This window comes from Apodemus sylvaticus, chromosome 15, assembly GCF_947179515.1.
Source record: "Apodemus sylvaticus chromosome 15, mApoSyl1.1, whole genome shotgun sequence".
NCBI classification, from domain to species: domain Eukaryota; kingdom Metazoa; phylum Chordata; class Mammalia; order Rodentia; family Muridae; genus Apodemus; species Apodemus sylvaticus.
The window spans coordinates 5,491,578-5,513,639 of NC_067486.1; the positions used below are offsets into that span (position 1 = coordinate 5,491,578).

General features: G+C 48.6%; 1 protein-coding gene across 3 annotated transcripts in view; it reads left to right on the top strand.

Moving 5' to 3' along the window:
* Runx1 (RUNX family transcription factor 1) overlaps nucleotides 1-22,062 on the top strand; it is a 222,307-nt gene that overhangs the window by 167,014 nt on the left and 33,231 nt on the right. For 2 of the 3 annotated variants that reach the window (XM_052158071.1, XM_052158072.1), the window contains exon 6: nucleotides 14,163-14,354. The exons of the other annotated variant lie outside the window; for it this stretch is intronic. In XM_052158071.1, the coding sequence (XP_052014031.1) occupies nucleotides 14,163-14,354 (192 nt within the window). The remainder of the gene's footprint in view (nucleotides 1-14,162; nucleotides 14,355-22,062) is intronic. 3 annotated transcript variants of the gene reach the window in all.

Below are 22,062 nucleotides of genomic sequence, written 5' to 3' on the forward strand. Positions count from 1 at the left end.
AAGCGCCTAGCCACCCTTTTGAGTTTCTGAAGCCTAGACAGGTCTCTGGAGGGACCCTCAGTGTGTGTGTGTGCGTGTGTGTGTGTGTGTGTGTGTGTGCGCGCGCGCGCGCGCGCGCATGTGTGCACGCATGAGCAAGAGAACACACTCCTGCTCTCTGGAAAAAGGAGGGCACTCTTCCTGCTACCTGTGGATGTTGCTTTGGGACACTCAGCTGTCATGATTCTCCCATTGGAACAAATGACCTCCCAGCTTGCTAAAGGTCTGTGGCAGAGAGCCCCTGTTATCAGATCACATCAGCATGCCTCCCTCTCCCCTTTCTGAGGCAATTTCAATTCTTCCAAGGCCTACCCACTTTCCCTTTTCCGTTTTGAAGGAACTATGAGTTTTCCCAAGGGCTTAGGTTTTCCTGTAAGCTGTGAGCTGGGAAAGGGCCATTAGGAAAAGGCTAAAGCACAGTGTCTCAAAGGACACAGCCACGGCCACTGCCACACACACGTAAAAGGGAATTCTTTTTCCCAAAGTTTTGATCAAATAAGCAAACCTTATCTCCTCATTTTAGATCTGCATCTAAGTTCATTGTTGCTAGTTTGAATCTGTCTCTTCTTTTCATGTTTTGCATCTGAAAACATTTTGTAATGTATCCTGCTTTGGGACTCCGGCAGTATTAAATGGTGCCCTTAAGAAAGAGGTAAATTAACTATAATCTATTGGCGTGTGTCATGGCTGCCCTTGGACATTTGAAAGCACTGGATGTTAGCCACATGCCTTCTTCACAGCTCACTTTAGGTCGGTCTTAGGGTTTTCCCTGGGAGAACTTGCTACAAGTGTGTCAAACTTTCTCAATCTCTGTCCAACATGAAAGCCAAAGATAGAAAAATATTTAAGTAACCAAAGGGAAGTATTTTTCCTGTGGGTTACTCTCCCCACAACCTCCAATGCCACCCTTAAAGTAACACAGTGGAATTAACCTGAAACTCCCCAGGCCCCTGTGAAGTAAGTTAATGGTGGGCTTCTGGAATTCCATATGCCCAGGTTCCATTAAAGCCCTCACTGTTACTGAAAAAAAAGTTCAGCGTGCTTGCCCGCCCCTGAAATGTCGAGCAGTGGGTGTTTTATTTGCTTGCTGCATCTTGTTTTTATTTTTGTACGCTGTGGCTGGTAAGGCATATTCTAGTCATTTGAGGCAAAATGTAAACATTTGAAATAAGTCGCCCCGAAAGTGCAGGGTGACTTTATGACCCTGTTTAGAACTCTGTCTCGTCCTCACTTGCCTGTGGGTGGTTTCCAGCATCTCTGGCCCACTCCTTTTACAAAGCTATGAGAAACGTACTGAGGGACATTTTTATTCCTAATCTGACCTTGCTCATGGGGCCCTGGCCCCAAATTTCAGAACAGAATCGGAGGGCTTGAGAGGGAATTTGAGTCAGACGCCTGATACGTATTGGCTACGTGCCTCAGCTTTTCCCTCTGTAAAGGGGGTTTCCAGATACCTACCTTCCAAACGGATGAAGCAGGATAGACCGGGTGGGCACCACATCTCTAAGGCTAGCTGCCTGGCTCCAGCTCCTGCACTGTCTTAGCTCTGATAACAAACCTTCATCACAGGGATTTCAAGACCATGCATGGAGACTTCCATGTGAGGGTACTTCACATAGCCCTGCACAGAACCACCCTGTAACAGTTAAATCACATGCCAGGAACACAGACAGGTCAGTTTCCTTCACCCCCAACCTTTTATTTACCAAAGCAATCACATGGAATTCTATAGAAGTGTTCACCAAATATTTACCAATACTGAGTTATTTAACAATGGGGGCGGGGGGAATCTAGCAAATTGGTTCCTTAGGGCTCGGCGCTTAGAGCCTTCTCTCTTTCAACTTGACCTGAAGGCCACTTTAAATCCTGAAGCACCAGAAACCAAACCAAAGTCTTCCCAAGGCACTGCCTTGTGACACCTGCACCGTGCCTGCCTCTTCGGAGAACAAGCAGGTGGGTCCGGATGAAGGCTTTATCAAACGTAGCTCTGTTTCTCACAGAATATTAAGTATCCATGTTGCTGTGACAAATCAAGGCTCCTAGCATCTAGAAAATCTATTGGGTCAGCGATGAGTATCATGGGAAGGGATCTCTCTCTACTCTACAGGGTTTCGTCTTATTTGAGCGGCACATGCTGAAGTGTGGCTCATCAACTAAGTAATAGAAATAGCCTAGCCACTAAGTACTAGAACCGCCATAGATGTGAATGAGATAGTTGCAAGCAAAACAACCTGAAAACCAACCATTAATGTTTTACAGCTATTGGGCAAGACCCTTAGGGATCTTATGGAAAATAGTGACTGTTGTCTTAAAGATAGTTTTGGTTTTGTTAGATGTGCTTGTTTTTTATATTTTGTGTATGGGTGTTTTGCCTGCTTGTATGTGTATGTACCACACAAGAACCTGGTGCCCTGGAGGCCAGAAGAGGTCCTTCGATTCCCCTGGAACTGGAATTACAGTTACAAATGGTTCTGAGATGCCACTTGGGTGCTGGGAACCAAACTCTGGTCCTCTACGAGAGCAACCCGTGCTCCTAACTGCAGAACTCTCCCTCCAGCCTTTAAGATAGGTTCCGTCCAGTCTTGTCAGACTGGTGAAAATGCAGGGGAAATAGGCATTTAAATTAGCCACTGCTGTAAAGCTAGAAACATTTCCCTCTTCCATTTGCCTCCCTCCAGAAACTCTTTAAGGCACTTGGAAACAAAGGAAGCAACCTTCATCAACAGTTGACGGTTTTATTTAAATTTATTTTATTTTCCAGAACCAAATAGTTTTTCTTCTGCATGCAGCTCCCATAATAGCAAAAGGACAGGGGAGAGCAGCAAAGCCTGCTGCTTCTGAATCTCTATTCAGTGTGTGTGCGTGTGTGCGCGTGTGCGTGTGTGTGTGTGTGTGTGTGTTATATGTATGGATATATCTCTGTGTGTGGTGTATGTATGGATATATCTATGTATATTTGTGTGAGAGTGTGTGTGTTTCTATGTATGTGTCTGTGTGTGTGCCTGTTCGTATGTGTGTATGTATATAAATGAGTATGTTAGAGAGTGTGTGTTTGTGTGTGTATCTGTGTGTGAGTGTGTGTGTCTGTCTGTGTATGTATGTCTGTGTATGTGTATGTATATCTGTTTGTGTGCATGTTTTTGTGTATATCTGTGTGTGTGTTTGTCTGTGTATATGTGTGTCTATGTGTGCGTATGTAAGTGTGTTTGTATGTATGTGTCTGTGTCTTGTGTGTCTGTGTCTCCATGTGTGCCTGTTTGTATGTGTGAGGATGTGTATGAATGTGTCTGTTAGAGACAGAGAGTATGTGTGTGTGTCTGTGTCTGTGTGTGTGTGTCTGTCTGGGTCTGTGTGTGTCCGTGTCTGTGTATGTCTGTGTCTGTGTGTGCCTGAGATTCCATTTCTGGGAGGTAAAACAATGCCCCCTACACCTGGTGCCCATTTCCAAACCTTCAGCTACTTGATGCTGAGTCTCTGGAGGCCCCTGGGTAGTCTGTGCATCTGCTAACACGCTGGCTGGGGCAGGATCAGAGAATCTTTTCTGCTCTGAGAGTGATTCAGCCATTCTCAAAATAAATAAGTAGCAGAGTGCAGAGAGGAAGAACTGGAAAACATTGAAATCTGAGTCTGGAGGGTGGAGCTATTCTCAGCAGGGCTCCTGAGTCCTGAGCGGGCAGTGCCCAGTGGCAGTGCCCTCAGGTCCTGCAGCCTGGCTCTGTGGGTCCTCAGCTACTGCTGGAGCCTCAGTTTTCTCAGCTACAAAGTTGGGGGGGGGGGCTCAGGCACTTAGGGACTCCCGAAAGCTCGATTCTGTGTTTCCAGGAGCAGTGGAACTTGCAGGGCCTCCTCTTCCAGCCTCAGGCAGGAGACCTGCTCTGGGGATGGAGTCCAAAGGGGGGTGGAGAAGAGATGGTCGCTGGGAGTGTGGGGGAGGGGCTAGTGAGGAGCAAGGTGGAGCTGGGCCAGAGGGAAGATGGACCCACCCCAAGCTGCTGCTGCAACAGGAAGTGAATAAAGGCCTTGCCGAGTGGAGTGGCTTAAGTAGGGGAAATCATCAAAACTATATTTCCCATGACTTTGGCAGCCTTAGAAAAAAAGAAGAAGAAAGGACAAAAAAAAAAAGATCTGTAAACACACAAAGTGCTCAATTGTCCGAGCCTAATGGCCGACTTCCCAAAGCTGGCCGGCCAGAGACCTCGGTGTTAATTCCTCAGCCAACTGGGGGAAAAAAAAGATGGTGTGAGTTCTGTTGACTTAATTGCCAGAGCATTGCTGCTAGAGGCTGCTTTCCCCGCCTCCTCACGTATTCTGGGCTGTTCCTCATTACCTGCCCTACCTATCTCCACAATCTAGCCACAAACAGCTTTGGTTGACCACACCACTTCCCTATTGAAAGTTAATACTGTTTGACTCATTCGGCGCTGCTTAACCCGAAGCCAAAGAAAACAAGCAGAGAATAGCTGGCTTGTATGGAGTCTGGAAGGCCGTACGCGGCCCTGTGCGGCCCTCCGCCGCCCTGCTTTCAAAGTCCTATACAGTAGCCTTACTATACCTCAGCTGCAGCTGCACAGAAAACGGAGGAAGCAGAGGTGACCTAGTGTGTGCCTGGCAGGAGGGCAGGGCCAGCGGAGAGGTGGGGAAGAGAACAGGAAGGGAATGGGGTGGGCCACCCCCAGGCAGGGAAGGGACTACAGATCAATCTGCCCAGTTCCAGTTCCGGGACTCTCTTGCTTGGTCTCCAAAGTTTGTCCTGACAGACAGACGTGTTCCAGTTGAACAGATACAGTAAAAAGAAAGAATCAAAAAAACCATTGGAAAAAGTGGTTTTTCTATTGAAGACAGCAGGGGGGGAGGGGTGTTGGGTCTCACCTGACCAGCTTCCCATAGGACAGTCCCTAGGTGACCAGGGAGGGACAAGGCCCACCACTGTCAAAAGTGGGAAGGACTCAGAGGCTGGAGTGTTGCCCAGGGTTGCTAGGGAGGTAGCCATGCTGTTCCCCATTCCTTGGGTGAGATGTGCTCACCAGGGGGTGAATGGTGTGTGTGTGTGTGTGTGTGTGTGTGTGTGTGTGTGTGTGTACACACGTGCACATGCTCAGAACTTGGAATGAGTAGAACTTTCCGTTTTCTAAGTGACCAGGCCTGTGCTCTGCAGGTACATGGCTGCTTGCTGATGGATACTTGTGACTGGTAGACAAGATTCTGCTCACTGCTTAGAGCTGCCTCCCCTCCCCCGCACTTCACCCCACCCCTGTCACAGACCACAGCGGCTGAGAGTCAGAGTCATCCCCAAACTAGTGACACAGAGCCGGTGCTCTGCTGAAACACAACTGTGCGCTCACACATGCTCAGCCCCTGCCCTGTGCAGGCCCTTTGGTCCCACTTCCTTGAGGCCAGCCTACAACTCCGACTGGCACTCTTTTTTTTCTTTGGTTTAGGGGTTGACAGTGCCTCTTCTTTAGCCCTGTTCCTAAGCTTGGAGGGAGAGAGAGCATTGTCGGTGCTGCCAGCTCGGCATCCCAGAGAAGGCCATCCAACCCCTCGCTCCCTCCCTCCCTCCTCCGTCCAGCCAGGTTTTCCTGGGACATCACCCAGCCTCCAGGAGGCCCACATTTATCTGGATTCTATGCAAACCTGCTCAGCACCACTGCTAATCACGTGTCTGTTGCACCGGCTGGAACAAGACAAGAACAACTCACTCAGAGGAGCGAGGGTTGCAGGGTTGCTCAGGCTAAGCAGTAAGCGTGGAGATGGAGGTGGGGGCCTCTGGGTGTCCTCTCCTTCCTCTCAGGCCGGTGTAACCTGGGCCTGCCCTTCTGAAAGCCTGAGTCCAGGTGCATTTCAGAGTTTGTAGTGCTCTCCTGCCTCTGCCTGTGCCTTGCAGCCCAGACTTGACCTTTTGTGGCCGCCTTCCCTGAAGTCCATCTGTGTCAGAGCTACTCAGGTAGATGGGTATGGACAGTTACATCAGGTTCCTTTTTAATTACACTTTACAGAGGGGGTTCTGAGACCGTGTTTTCAGGAGAGTTGATAACAGTTGAGATTACAGGCTGGCAGAGCAGACAGTCTTACTGTGAGAGCTCCCTGCACCCCTCCCACAAGCTGCCCCTGCCGGCGGCCACCCCCACAGAGGACCACTGCTGCTCAAGAGCACAAGATAGCCAGACAGCTTCTGCTCCAAGCTGCAATTACCTCCTTAGTCACCAGACTGAGCAGGAGGTGAGGGAAGGTAATGACCACAGAGACAAACCCCTCTGCTCTCAGGACACCAGGAACCCATGGGAGCCACCACACCTGAAGTCTGTCACTCACGGCCCAGAATGGAGAATGATTGATACATCTGCTTTTTGTTCTCTGAATCCTGGGGCTCAAAGAGGGAGAGAGGACTCCTGGGGCTTCAGGGAGCAGGAGAGGCAGGACCTGTCAGCCTGTTGCCTGTGACTGTATCGGGGTTTGTCTGGATGTGGCCTGAGCTGGCTTTACTGTTCCATGTGTGGATCGGGGAATAGTTTGTATCTGTTTGAGAAATGTGTATATTTGTAGGTAGATATCACACACACACACACACACACAGACATATGTGTATATATATATGTCATATATAATATATATGACAAATGTATATATATATATGTGTGACTTATATATGTATGTGATATATAATACATATACAGAAGATGTTATATGTATATGTGATAAAAGCACCTGGTATGTACATGCATATACATATAGCAACCATATGTGCTATTATGTATATGTGTGTGGTAGACATGTGCTACATACATGTATGTATATAACATATATGTACCATTGTGTGATGTGTTTAGTAGCCATGTGCTACATGCATGTGTGTAACATATATCACATTACACATATGTGACATATATGTGTGATATGATAGAAGTATGTTCTGTATACTGGCATGATGAATATATGAGTAGATAGGAATATGTAGACATTCACATATGTGAGTATGTGGTATAAGGGTGTATAGATGCATGCAATGCACATGGTATAAGCATGTAGCATATGCATGTGTGGCACAGCATGTGTGTGAACACATGTGTATCAGGTATTCACTACAGATAAAGGCAGCATCCACTCTGGCTGTTGGCTCATGCCAGTGTGCTGTGCTCGGCTCTGTACGAGGGGTTTGTCTTCCTCTTTCGTGTGATGAAAGGAAAACGAATGGGTTTTGGTGACAGATTTGGCTCTGACAGGGCAGTTCCTCAGGGAGCCCCACTACCCAGGCTGAGACTTTGCCTCGACAGGTATCCTCTTAGCAGTCGCACAGTGCTCACACACTTCAGTTCTAGATTCCTTTGCCCCTGATGAATTCTGCTTTCCTCCAGTCTTCAGAAGGAAGAGTGGATGGCGCTGATGACGAATGTCTGTTTGCTGGGTTAAACTGGTGGTTCAGTCAGCATTTAGTCTTAGCCGGATGTGTGCTGGGAGCCTTAGTACTCAGGAGACAGCAGGATCCGAGTCTCCATAGACTCAAGGTTCAGTGGGCACAGACACAGCACAATGACACAGTGGTGCTGTGGGAAAGGCCAGAGGCTGAGGGGGAAGCTCAGTGGGAGAATTCTTGCTCAGCATGCACGAGGCCCTGAGTTTAACCCTCAGCAATGTATAAATCTGGCAGTGTGTGTACTTGACTGCCCAACACTCAGGAGGACGAAGCAGGAAGATCGGGAATTCAAGGTCATCCTACATAGTGATTTCAAGACAAGCCTGGATTATGTGACAGCCTGTCACACGTGTGCACGCGCGCGCGCGCACCACACACACACACACACACAAACAAACACGGACATAGTCAGAGCTCTAAAGACTGCCTTAATGGTTAGGTTGGGGACAAGTTCTAAAGACCAGGTATTTGCCTGAAAGAAAAGAAGGAAATTGAGTCATGGCATCCCTGAAGTTGTTAAGAAGCAGCACCTTAGAGCCGTCCAGTGAGACCCAGCAGAGCAGATATGGGTGGCAGACGTAATTGCCAGGGATGGCCCTGGGAGGAATCCACCTTAGTCCTTTAATTCCAGGCTTGCAGATAAGGAGCAGGGGCTCTGCCCACAGCAAAGTTTGCAGGAAGCACAGACTTAGAACGGGGCCTGCCAGATGGGCAATGGTGTCTCCAAGGGGGGAGGGCCTCCTCTGAGGGAGAGGGGGGTCTGAGGCAACATTCACATCCTGGCCCTCAGGGGCACTCTGAGCTCTAACCTTGTGAGCACCATGGTCCCTGCTGTTCTCACACTCCCTTTGATGGCAAGGCAGGAGCCTCTGCTCCCTCAAGAATTCTGAGGAGCCTCTAACCCCATGTTATTCAACCTGTGGGTTGCAACCCCTCTGGCAACCGTCGATCTCCAAAAATATTTCCATTATGACTTATAACAATAGTCAAATTATAGTTATGAGGTAGCAATGAAAATAATGTTCTGGTCGGGGTCACTGCAACATGAGGAGCTGTATTAAAGGGTCACAGTGTTGAGAAGGCTGAGAGCCACTGTTGTAACCAAAGCCATCTAGCCACAGCAGGAGATAGGTGTACATGGCACTCATCAGGGAAGAGTTCCTGTGTGTATACCAAAGGACTTTAAAAAAATAAACCAAAGGATCACCAGTCTTCGCACCAAACACGGCCATGACAAAGTGGCCGTGAACTAAGAGTACAGCCAGCCTTAGGGGTCCATGAGTTCTGCAGGTGCTAATTCATTCAGCAATGAATGGAAATGTTCTTCTTTTTTAAAAAAAAAATGCATCTGTATTAAGCAGGAAGACCTTTCTTCTTGTCTTTTTTTCCCCCAAAGGATACAATGTTAAAAAGTCTGTGTAATACAACCAGCCTTTGGTATCCATAAACTCTTCATGTGCCAATTCATTCAACAATGAGCAAAAATGTTCTTCTTTTAAAAAGGTGTCTGTATTAAGACTTTTCTTCTTGTGGTTCCCCAAAAGATACAATGTAAAAGTCTGTGTATCCGATATACAGGATGACATGCATGGGTTGTAGATACAAATGTGGGACCTCTTATATAAGAAGTCTGAATGCCCAGGCTTGGAACTGTATAGCAATTAGGCCACCAGTCTCCCACAGATACTGAGGGGATTGGAACTGGTATTTGGTTCCCAGCCCTTAGCAAAGCAGAAACCGGTAGAAGGGAAGTCAGGTGCTTGTGGAAAACCCATGGGCCGGTCAGGGGAGCCCCTCCTCCCTTCTCTCACACATATATCTGACACCAGCAACAACAGCAGCACACAGCTCTTTCTAGAAGTGGAAGTCTACAGGCCCTTACTCTATACTTCCCAGCAAGAGTGTCCAGGTGTAGAGAGCCCTCAGACGGCTGCAGACCACTGTCCCTCTCTGGCCCTCCTCATCCATTGGGCACACTGAGGACAGAAGTGGGACAGAGAGAGGAGTGCGTGGCCTGTACTCTAGACTCAGCTTGGTGGTGTCTCAAAGGACCCAGCCACGGCCACTGCCACACACACGTAAAAGGGAATTCTTTTTCCCAAAGTTTTGATCAAATAAGCAAACCTTATCTCCTCATTTTAGATCTGCATCTAAGTTCATTTCTTCACTGAGGCGGGAATGATTGCTCATTCTGTCTGGGTGCTCTGGGTGTCAGAGGGGCGTATGGGGGAACTGAGGATGGTTTGACCCGCACTCTTTCTCTATCTGGCTGTGTGAGATGGACTGAATGATAGAGCCTCTCTGAACTTGGCTTGTCATTTGCCATTTAAAAAGATAGGGCTGATTTCTCTGGCCCTTCTAGTTCTTCTTTGTAACAACTGTGTCTTATTCTTTTAGCATGATGACCTAAGAGGAAGTTAAGAGGAGAGATGAAACCATCTAATAAGGTCACATAACATCAGACAATCTGTAAAAACATACATATATAAAATATATTAGGATATATAATAGCATACGTCATATACTATCATTACACATTTAGATATAGTATGTGAATTAATTTAAATGTTTACTAAACTGAAATTTTTTTCTCTCTTCCTTCTTCCTCCTTTTACAATGCCAGAGTTGAGACTGGGGCCCCGTGAATGCTTGGAAACAGTCTCTCACTGAGCTGCATGCCCAGTGCTTTGTAATATGTGAATAATATGCAATAGTAGACGGTATTTCTCAACATTTAATTAGCTGGGAGATAGCTGGTTTGCTGGTCGGAAGGCTTGTCTTACCTGCAAGATAGTTCAAGGAAGGGTCAGAGCTGCATTTGATGCAATTAGCCATTGTCTGGACCCCAAAGAAGCTGAGGTATTCTCTACCCTGCACTTCCTTATCCATAGTCATAAGACTGCCCCAACCAAAGAAGAGTGAGCCTTTTATACCCAATTCATATATACCCAACCCCACCGTTGAGTTGATAGTTTCTGAAATGCAGATGTCATTTTAAAGATGAATGTATAAAATTCACCATTAATTTAAGGAGAACTACAATTTACAGACAGACAGATAGACAGACAGACGGACACAGAGAATATTTTCAGTGTTGCCATTTTGCATAGACCTTTCCAATCTGCTCACCGGGATAAAAACTTTAAGTATATGCCATGTGATCTATCGAGAAAGCCAGAAAGCTGCTATCAGAAACAAGAGCTGACAGATTGACTAATCAAATGTTTCCAAGAAAATATGGCGATACCACCTAGTTGCCTTTGATACCAGACCAGATGCTATATTTCAGTTATTTACCGCCTCAGACCACAGTGGTGCCCTGGCAAAGGCAGCTGAGGTGTTAGTGAGCCGTGAATGCTATTCCACTGTTTTAATAGAAGAAAGATGGCAACTGACCTCATATACATAAAATACTATAACATTTAGGGGTGCTCTGATGGGCAGCCACCTCAGGGAACTACAGAGATCTGTTTGGGATGGAGCCAGTGTGCTGAGTGGCATTAGTTTACTTTATTATACATTTCTTTTTCCAATTTTTTTTTTGTTTTCTAGGCTGTGCCTTTATAATAACATGTTGAGCAGTGTTTTCTCAAAATATGTAAAAACAATAATAGAATATTTAGGGATCCCCTTTTAGCTCTGTGTGAGCATCAGAAAGATGCACCCAATACCTTGTGGCCACAGCTTGAAGCCCCATTCTGGAAACCTTCACGACTGACTCCCAGTGAACTTGAAAGTCCAGGCTACCAGAATGTGTGTGTTTAGTCTACGTTATAGTCCTACAGTGGTTTGATCCAGTGTTGAATTCCCTGTTACCCTCCAGAGCCCAGGAATCAGTGAAAGTGAAGAGAGGATTTCACAGTGGGCACTTTCCATACTCCTGTATTTAAAATTCAGGGGGCAAATTGATATTTTAATAGCATGCAGATCCAGGAAACTGAAGACATAAAGCAGTCATTTTACCCCCAGCCTGAAAGTTTCCGTCGGAAGCTCCTGTATTCCATGCAAAATATTGCTGTTTGGCACACAAATCCCAGTGGTTTCAGAAGAGAATTAGGTGCTCTCGGTTCTAAATGTCCCGGGGGCCACGCCTTGAACTTGATGATGTTCTGCATTCCCGAGTGTCCTGGTGTGGCAGCTCTCTAAAGCCCTGTAAACGTGGGGATCAGGCTTCCTCGCAGGCAGTGCCTTTCCTACAGACTCCCAGAATGTGCACACGCACGCTCGGAGAATGTGCAATGCAATGAACTGTTCCTTAATCTGAGCATTAAGCCCAGCCTGAGACTCTCTAGACTCCTGGGGATCAGGAAGCAGCTCAGAGAAGCCAGGCCCGGGCATTCCTGCCGAAGCAGGCAGTCACCAGTTAACCTCTGTAAACGTTGGCAGGTGTCAGCTGGTACCAAAACAGATCACATATTAGGAGTTGTTTTTTTTTTTTTTCTTTTTTAAATCATCGAGTAATGAGGGAAGAGAAATAAAAATAAATGACATGCGTTGGCCACATAGTGGCTCTCTCTCTCACACACACACACACACACACACACAGAGAGACACGCACATGCACACACACGCCCTTCCCATGGCTACACACTGTCCTTCAGTGTTCTTCCAAAAGGCCATCAGGTGCCTCAGGAATGTGAGGCTAAACAGCAGACAAAGCCGACTGGAAGCCCTTGCTGGCCCACATGCTTTCTGAGTCCAGAGTCATGTTTCCTACCTCTGTCTTCCTTGACTGTCACGAGACCATGGTAGACACTTGAAAGGGGCCACATCACACTTTAAATGGCTTTAGAGCTTGGATTGTTTTTCTGCGAGAAAGCTTGAGGTTTCTCAGTGGGATGAGGAGTGGGACTGTGTTGCAAGGGAAAGAGGAGGAAGGAACCAAAGAGGGCTGCCCACTGAATTACATATGCTAAGACTGTGTGAGGTAGAAGGTTCTAGAAAAAGAAGTTTCTGTACTTCTGCTGGTAAAAGGCTGAAGGGGACAGCTCAGGGACTTGGCCTCTTTTGTCCATAGAGCTTTAAATACTCCGGTTGCAAGAGGCCTCTCCCATGTGCCCCGGCTGAGCCTGCATGACTCAGGGTGTTTGTGTTTGAGTCCAGTGTTGTGAGCTCTGAATGACAGTCCAGATTTGCCGTGGTGATACGTGGAAAGAGGGAGCACTGCATGTGAACTACACAAATATTATGCTTAAGTGGGTTTTTTTTTTCTTCTCCATTTGGAGCCAAACAGGTCTTGTCAGTGATAAAAATCGCTGCAATATAGTGGGCCCTTTTTCTGGCCTGGAATCTGAGACCGTGTTGGTGGTGCCAAGGAGGCCCGTAGCAGGAAGAAATGGCAAGCCAAGGGGATTTGAAACCATAACACAACTTCTGCAACTTAATTTTATAATTGTAGCAATAGGGGAACTAGGTGGTGGGCAGGTGTGGGGGTGGGTGGAGGTGGGTGGGGATGGGGGTTGATAGCCTTGCGCCTACCTCTGTGCTGGGGGATGGTATTCAGGGTCTTCTGTGTAGCAATGGATTGGGATAGGGTGGCAGGAACAGCATTTCTATGGGCTTAGAAGCCAATGGCTTCCCCTGTCCTGTTGTGAGGCTGTGTAACGGGTGACAGGAGAATGGTTGTGGCTCAGTCAAGGGTTCTAGTCAAACAAACCGTAAGGGCTAGGAGGGAGCAACAAGGTGACCTCTTAAAAGGGGGAATGAATCTCCCAAGTCCACTGTGACTGTGTTCCTATGTGGGCTGCTGGGCTCTGCTACCATCTCTTGTTGCGTGACACTTTGAAAGGGATGAAGAGAAAAAAAATGGAGGCCCTGCCCTCCTGACTGGCCCATGTGGACGCTCTGACTTGCGGTTTCCTGGTAATAGGGACACCTACCACCCTTAGGAGACATCTTCCCGCCTTGCTTTCATTCCTGAGGCCCTGGGAAAACTCAACAGACCAGCTGGCCACTCCCTCTGGGCTCCCCAGGGCCTGGCCTACTAGAGATATTGGAACAGACCCAGGCTGCACCTTTCTGCCTACTTCCTCCTAGGGATACGCCCAGGGAGTGGGCTTCAGGGACGGAAGGATGCTCCTGAGGAGCCCGTGTGAAGGAGGAAGGGGCCTAGGTGTGTGAGGGCTGAGAGGGGTGCCCTGTGCCTGCCTGCACGGAACAGGAAATCTCACTCCTGGCCTGTGGGTTTGCAGCTGCACCCAATTTCCTGTTGAAGGGACAGCCGCTAAGTTCCCGACCCACTTTGGTACCTCTCAGACCTGCTGCTCAGGTTTTCAGGAAGGCAGGGCATCCTTGACCCCGGGAGGGCACCTTTGTTGGCTGCCACAGTTCTGTTCTCAGCCTGAGGCCCACAGCCAACAAGCAACGGGCTTCCTCCCACCATCGCCACCATCAACACTTCCGCTCCCTAGTGTCTCTCTTCATTCTGCCCACCTGAGAGATGCGCAGAGAGCTGTGGACACTGTCCCAGACTGAGGCCACACCCAGTGGCCAGTGGGATGAAGGAAATTCGGTCGGCCATGGGAAAGATAGCCCTGGTTCCCACAGGCAGGCAGCCCAAGGGACAGTGTCCAGCAAGCTCACCTTGGGGGTGAAGGGAGAGGGAGGGGAAGATAAGAAAAGCCCCTCCACAACGCGTTTTCTGATCTCTTCCCTCCCTTCCTCCCCACCTCCCTCTCCTCCTCCTCCCTTCCCCTCCCGGTCCCTACAATAGGACATCGGCAGAAACTAGATGATCAGACCAAGCCCGGGAGCTTGTCCTTTTCCGAGCGGCTCAGTGAACTGGAGCAGCTGCGGCGCACGGCCATGAGGGTCAGCCCGCACCACCCAGCCCCCACGCCCAACCCTCGGGCCTCCTTGAACCACTCCACTGCCTTTAACCCTCAGCCTCAAAGTCAGATGCAGGGTAAGTACCCCGTGGAGCCCACTACCCGCTGCTTTTGCTGGAGTCCCAGGCGCTGAGCGCACCCGGGCTGCCAGGCCTTTCCTCTGGGAACTGCTGAGACCCACAGTATCTGCTGGGAGCTTATGAGGAAAGCTCAGTTCCACCTACAGAGTATCTCTACCCTGTGAAGTGTGGTTGCTGAGTGTGGGAGAGAACACGGCTGTGGAATCCAGATGTATGCGTGGGTACACGTGCCTATCTCTCTGGGTACCTTGGAGACTCAGTTCCAGGTATCAAACGCCACAGGAGTTCAAGTGCATTACCGTGTGTCCTAGTACTTGACGGTGCCTGTGGCATCATCCTAGAGATTGTATACACCCATTCCTCAGTCGCTGCTAGAATCTAACACGCTATAGAGATGCTGTGTTAACAATCACTAAATTGTATTATTTAGGGAATCAGAACAAAAATACATTTCAATATGTGTCCATTTAGAAAGCTGTATTATCAACCCACTTTAGTTCAGTCTTTAGCTATAGAGCCTACAGGTACCAAGAGCCACCTGTATATAAACAGATGAGAGGTGTTTGTGAGACTTAGTTTCTGCTCTGTTGTTCTCTTACCTACCCATTAATCTCGAAGCCACAATACACACAATTGCTTGCATGTATGCATATTTGTATGTGTTTATACATAAACACATACAAATCTAAAAAGGTAAAATTGAGGGCTTTTCAAATTCTTGTTGCTTTCAGATTTTATTTTAAGTTTGCATTTAATATGTTATTTAAAAATATGAAGAAGGAGGCATGCATGTGCATGTATGTGGTGCGAACTGTATCAAGCTTAATGTTTTCTCATTAGTAGCATGAGTCCTGTTCACTCTGTGGGCCAGTCACTAGCTGCAAGATGTAATAACCTCACACAGCCTCTGTGCCAAGTTAGATAATACTCACGGTGCATTTCCGAAGTAGGACTGCTGACGTCGGAGCCTGTTTGCTCAGTGATACCATTATAATAACTGAAAAGCAGTTTTCTCGGTGCGAAAACAGCTGTGGGACACAGCTGTATCTATGGCAGGCTTACAGCAATACTTCTACAGAGATGCAGGCCTGGACAACCGGAATAGAAAGACGAGCGACTCGTGCGGAGAAAGGGGCAGAGGGCCGGAAGCGGCAGTGGGGATCTGCCCTTCACAGAAAGCAAAGAGTAGTCTCCTCTGAGCTCCCTGCAGGATGGACAGGCAGCATCTACTCGATAAGGTTTTTATCGGATCAAATGGCTGTCTCTGGGGAGAAACACATGCAGGGCTCACAAAAGCCCAGGTTTTCCAGAGTGTAATATAGAAAACCTATATCCCTGGCCGTGGTGATACAGTCCAGCTGTCACAGATGGAGACAGCAGAACCAAGAGTTCAAAGCCAGCCATGGCTACATAGCCAGCTTGAGGCCAACCTGAGATACATGAGACTGTGCCAGCATGGCATGGTACCTCTCATTTATATGAATGGACACAAAAGTTGGGTTTTCTTTCTGGGTATGTTTATAAAAAGGCCACACAAAAATCCTTAGTTTTTTGGTGTTTAATAGTGATGAATAATCACTCAAAGTACACACACTAATTTTCCAAGGATCCCACAATGAGGGCTCAGAGGTGAAGTGAGGCAGTTGACGCTCATGCCTGTTTAAGGTGGGAGTTTAAGCAACGCACCATGGGCTCAGGCCGGCTCTCTGAAAAGGCGACCACAGTAGAGGATCATGGGTATTTAAATATCGTGTTTCCTTATCTTACCAAATAGACACCTGGAGTGAGCTGCATTGGGGTTCGGATGGAGGGGGGCAGTTGCCATGCCACCAAGCCACTGTTTATTTGTTGAGGTTTTAACTTTAAAACAGCCTGGGTTAATTTCGACTTCCTATTTGAGCAAGTCTTAAAGTGGAACAGAAAGCCGTTTTGTCATGGCTGCATGTTTACACAAGTCAGGAGGACACCATCGTTAACTCCTGCCAAATTTCAGGACTTTTCTCTGTTCCTTTTACAGTGGGAGATGGGGCAGATTACAGAGTTCTGGGGTGGCGAGGCCTGGTCCCTCACAGCTCCCTCTCAGGGACGGCGAGGCCTGGTCCCTCTCAGGGCCGGCTCTGAGTAGCACGCCTGGGTCATTTTAGGTCTCAGGCTCTGGTTTCCCAGTGAACCATCACGAAGGTGGTGTGACTTCCTCTGCCTTTCCAGGGAGATGCGGATGAAGTGTAAAGACACTGATGCAGAAATCCTTCCAACGGCATAAGTGCTCTTAAGCCTCTTGCCCTACCGTTTAATCATTCGCTGTGATGAATCCAAGCTCAGGCTTCGAGGACTGCTCTATTCTTTTCTCTTGGCAATCTTGTGGTGTGGCTTTTAGACAGAAACACAGAATTCTGAGGTCAGAGGTTAGACGTCGTCTCCCATCACTTCCAGCTTTGTTAGGAGATGAACCTGAAGTCAAATCCAGACCTCTCTGAAGGCACGGTCAGGTGTGGAGGGACACACTTGTGCTCCTGGCTCGGGGACTGGTGCGCTATTGAGCCAATGGGCACGGAGAGGTATTGGGCTAGCCCCTCATGCAGGAGAGGCAGACTGAACATGTTCTGTTGTGATTAGCGATCGATGCTGCTGTTGACGTTGATAATAACATGTGGCTCTGTGTTGGGTGACTTGCTAAGTCCTGTTTGGGGGTACTTTATCTTTAAAGATGGGGAGAAAAGAAAGCCAATTAGAATACTGAGCTTGTGCTAAAGGGGACCATGGGGCAAGGGGACTTCCAGCAACTCTTTGGGTAACCTCCCTACATGCATGAGTCTCTCTCCTATGGTCTTTCCAACTAAAGCCTTCTTCCCAAGTACCATGTGATCACCTAGCTGAGAGCATCTAAAGCTCCAGGTGCCTGAGGAAGGCCACGTGCTCCTCAGGATGGCCCCCAGATTTTCCCTTTTCTAATGGATTGTCTTAGGCTCCTTCCAAGTCCCTTTGGAAAAGTTATCTTTGCTGCGACTGTCTGCAAGGTTCTTAGCGGTAGGGCTACCATGTCAGTCCAATGCTCCCCACACACAGAATGTACAAAGGGAAGGGAGCATTTCCACCTTCCAGAGTAAGGGGCAAACTCCTGCATCCAGAGAGCCAGGCCACAAGAGGATGTGAAAACCGACACCCGCTATAGCATAACTAGCACAAGCAGAGGGAGAGAAAGGGACCTGCAGACCCTGGCCACCCTGGGGTAAAGCATGCGACTGCTCAGCACTGGTCCCGCTTTCGTCTGTCTGTGTGTGCATGCGCGTGCATGTGTTTGTCTGTCTCTCTGCCTTTCTTTGTCATGACTACCCCACTGCTAGTCACATACACAGGCCTTTAAAGCCCACATGGGATGGGCCTGCTGATTTCCTAGGCCATTTCCTTTGTAATGGCCATTTCATGCACACAGAATAAAGTATTAAAATCAACCCACCCAATTTGCTTATAACCCAAAGTAACTTTCCCTTCAAAATAATTCCTGAGTGTAGCAGGCACTGAACCAGAAGTGCTGCAGGACCAGAGTTGTACACACACAGCACACACCAGAATCAGATGTTCGCACAATAAACAGAGAAGTGGGGAGGGGAAGAGAGAAAGAAGAAGTGGATAGGAGAAAACCCTGAAAGAAGAGTGTAGCCCCTGCGCGCTGCCCCGCCCCTGCGTGCTGCCCCGCCCCTGCGCGCTGCCCCGCCCCTGCCACGTGGTGTGTGCTCCCCTCCCCTCACCCCACAGTGAGAAGGCAGAAGGAGTAGTCTAAGTTCATAGAGAAGCGCTTCGAGGCGGGAACTGGGGGTGCCCCGCAGTGTGCTTATATATTCTTAGCTGGTGCAACACAAACTCTAAAGAAAGTATGACAGTGCAGCCTAAAGAACTGTACTGTAGGCATCCAGGAGATGAGAAAGATGGGTGGAAGGGAAGAGCCAGCAGGCCTTGGTGGTCTCTCTGGGCCCCTCATCTCTGGAGCGCGAGGTGCTAGCACAACCTGCCACCTTAAGGATGGACACAGGTGCCAGTCCCATGGTCCCTAAAACAGTGCAGTGTGCACGACCTTGGTGTTTTATGTATTGACCTTGCCGCCACATACTTAATCAGCCCTTCAAAGAATCACTTACCACTTAAACCGACACCACCTTTGTAACCCAAAACCACAGTTTAATAGGACCTGGCTTACAAATTGTTTCACGACAGTTGCTCAGAGAGGTCTGCCTTATTCTCAGATCCCGTTAGTTCCCTGTGGACACCTTTTCTGATTACAGGGGGAAATCCTTTACTACGGGGCTTGCTCTCTGAGATCAAATCGCCCTTCTGAGGTTTCGAACTTCTCCCTAGTGCTGATGACTCTGGAGAATGCGCACAGGGGCATCTGGACCCTGGTCCTCAGCCCTCTGCTTCCCGCAGCCCGTCAGGATTCCTCCATCCCCAGGACAGAAAGTAGAGTTTCTTTTTTCTGGACAAGATCAGCTATTTCCCGGAGTTTCTAGAGCACCCATACAGATGAAACCAAAGGGTCAATGGTGGTGGGAAAGGGAGGCTTCTGTCCCCCAAATCCCATCCCCACCTGATATCTAGGGTGTAAAGTTCGATCAGAACACAGGAGGCCAGGGTTCCCCAAAACTCCTGTGGCCACATAGATAGCAGCAAGCAGAGAAACAAAGATTGCCCAGAAGACCGAAGCCAGCCAGTTGGGATGGACTCAAGAATTTGACCTCCCGGACGAAGCCAGGCCAGAGGCAGGCGTGTTGTTGTTTTGAAGCACCAGGCAGCATTAGCACAGAGGATTGTCAACCAGATACCCATTCCAAAAGGACGGCAGTTTGCTTTGGGCCCCTCATCACGCCAGGCCACACACTACTCACAGATAGCCTTTCAAGGCTAGAGGGGTAAGAGAATTCTTAATGGTGGCTGTGAGGCTTTTTCAAAGTTTACCAAAAGTTTGGCCTAAGAGAACAGGGTCAAGATGAAAGGGCGCTGGGCCACCTAGGAGCTCTCCCAGTGGTAGGCTCTGTGAGTGCAGCCACATGGCTTCTCTTGCCTTGTTTCCCTCTGGCTCCCAGGACACCCCATCCTAACTCTAGGGGACCGCAAACTAAGGCTCAGGGTATCCCTTCTCTTCCAGACAATAGCCACCTAGTACCTGGTCTCTGCCTTGTTTCCACACTTCTCGGCCCCACACAGACTCTATATTAATATTAAACAATTGCCTGCAGAGCCGCAGGACAGCCAGTCGTCCTGGAGATTAAAGGTGGGGATCGCAGAAAGCCCTGCACTGTTTACTGACATCCTTGCATCTCTCCACAGTTTCCTCCCATAATCCCTTTCTGGCAGGACATGTTATGTGTCAGTGCCGGGGCGATTCGGTTACCTCCACAGTCAATACGACAAACTAATAAGGAGAAAAATAGAGTAGAACTCACCCTGAAAACAAACACGGATCAGTCATGTGTGCGCTCTGCCCCTCTGTGCAGGCCTGAGAACAGAACAAGCAGGGAGGGGAACCGCGTGGTGCTGTTTCCTTGTTCTGTTGATTTCTGTAACCAGGGTCCTAGCTGACCCTGGCTCCTTTGAGCAGTGCTTACCATTTTATGAGTAGAGCATTTTAAGAACAAACGGAACCATGTTTCCGGTGCTAGAATAGCCACTAGGCCACTGGTAGAAGAGGCTAGCCAGAAGGGACCCGTTCCTCTGACTCAGGTCGAAAGGTCACAGTACCTGGGCATCCTCATTGCTTAGGGTTCTCCCTCTGACACATGCAAGGCTTAGAACTTTCCAGATGTATTTGCAAGATTCGAACCATCACTGTCAAATTCTGATCTCCGTGGATCATAACCATATCGTTTTAGAAAGGTGGCATCTTAGTTAGGGTTTTACTGCTATGAACAGAAACCGTGACCAAGGCAAGTCTTATAAAGGACACAATTTAATTGGGGCTGGCTTTCAGGTTTAGATGTTCAATCCATTATTGTCAAGGTGGGAGCATGGCAGCATCTGGGTGCGCATGGTGCAGGAGGAGCTGAGGGTTCTACAGCTCCATCTGAAGGCTGCTAGCAGAAGACTGGCTTCCAAGTAGCTAGGGTGAGGCTCTTAAGCCCACGCTCACAGTAACACGCTTGCTCCAACAAGACCACACTATCTAATAGTGCTACTCCCTGGGCCAAGCATGTACAATCCATCACAGATGAGTATTCATTTTAATCACAAGACTCCAGCCCTTTAAGAGGGAATCACGTGGGTGGAATCCGTCTGCTATATCAGATGGACGGACACGTTCCATGTCATCCGACCACTCTGGGCACCAAATCTGTCCCCGACCATTTGAGGGCACCAAATCTGTCCCCGGTTCCTTTGTGCCCCATCTTAATTCTCACAGTTTTACTTGTTGAGTCACTGAATTTGGGGGTTCCAGGATGCAACAGCTAAACTTATCAAGACTTGGGCACCATGGTGACCAATCCTGGGAGTGTGGCATAGGATGTGCTAGAATCATGCTGCTCTGGAATGAAGAGACACCATTGATGGATTACAGTAGGACTTCCCCTGGGAAGGAAGGTTCATGAACTGGTGTGCTCACGGGTACAGGGGCTTACCCATTAGGGTCGTCTCCAGCTTCCAGGCAGGAGTGCTCTCCCTTGCTCGTTCCAAGGCCAGTTCCAAGACTCAGGGCAAAATCTTGGTCATTTTCTCTCTGCATACTTTGAAAGACGCTTCGGTGGCATTGTGACAATATCTTGAGACCAATGGGGCCTGAGAACTGAGACTGAGGACTGCAAGTCTTAGAGTTGCTGTTCACACAAGGGAAACGAACATGGTTCACTTTATGATGTCTCCCGGGACGCCCGCGCTGCTGTGGCCACTCCCCTTCCATTAGCACATCTCTCTGCACATATCAGATGGCAAATTACAGAACGATAAGGTTATTAAAATATCTGTAAAAGTCAGCCCGGGGTCAAGGGCTTGACTCGGCCTCTCTGCCCGCCCGGTGGTTTATTTACACCTCCCAAGGACAGCTTGCCGCCATCTGTATTTTGCGGTAAGCCACCCACTCATCCCACAGACCCGACTGGAACGGCCCACGTTTAAGGATGTGCTTCCGCCGGTTGGCCAGCAAGGCTAGTCTCTTAAGAGGGAACCCAGACCTCTTCAGACTTGATCCCACCTCCACCCCCACCGCTGATTTAAAAAACGCCAGGGTAGGTGCGTGACCGTGTCTGCGGCCGGATTAGATGAGACAAGAAAGGCTATCATAGTGAAGCCGTCGGGTTCACACATTTACCAGAGGCAATTATAAAGCCATTGTAGTTCCTGTTGATGGAACGGGTTGTGAGTGGCCTGGTGAGGTCACAGACAGAGGAAATGCCCTCTAGAAGGCTCCGTTTGGCTGCTCCTTCTTTTTCATATTACCTGATACTCCCTCCCCCACATACATCTCTCTGGGGTGGGATGTGTATGGGTGGGCACACGCGCTCGTGTACTCGTGAAAGCCGGAGCACAGTCTCAGGCGTGTGAGGATGGTCTCAAGTATCATCCTTTACTTTACACAATAAATAATTTGCCTGAGACAGGACCTCTCCTTAGCCTTGAGATTTGCCCAGTAGGTTAGGCTGGAAGACCAGCCAACTCCAGAAGTCCCCCTGCCTGTGTCTCCCATCCCACTGTAATCCTTGAGGTTACCACCATGTGCTGC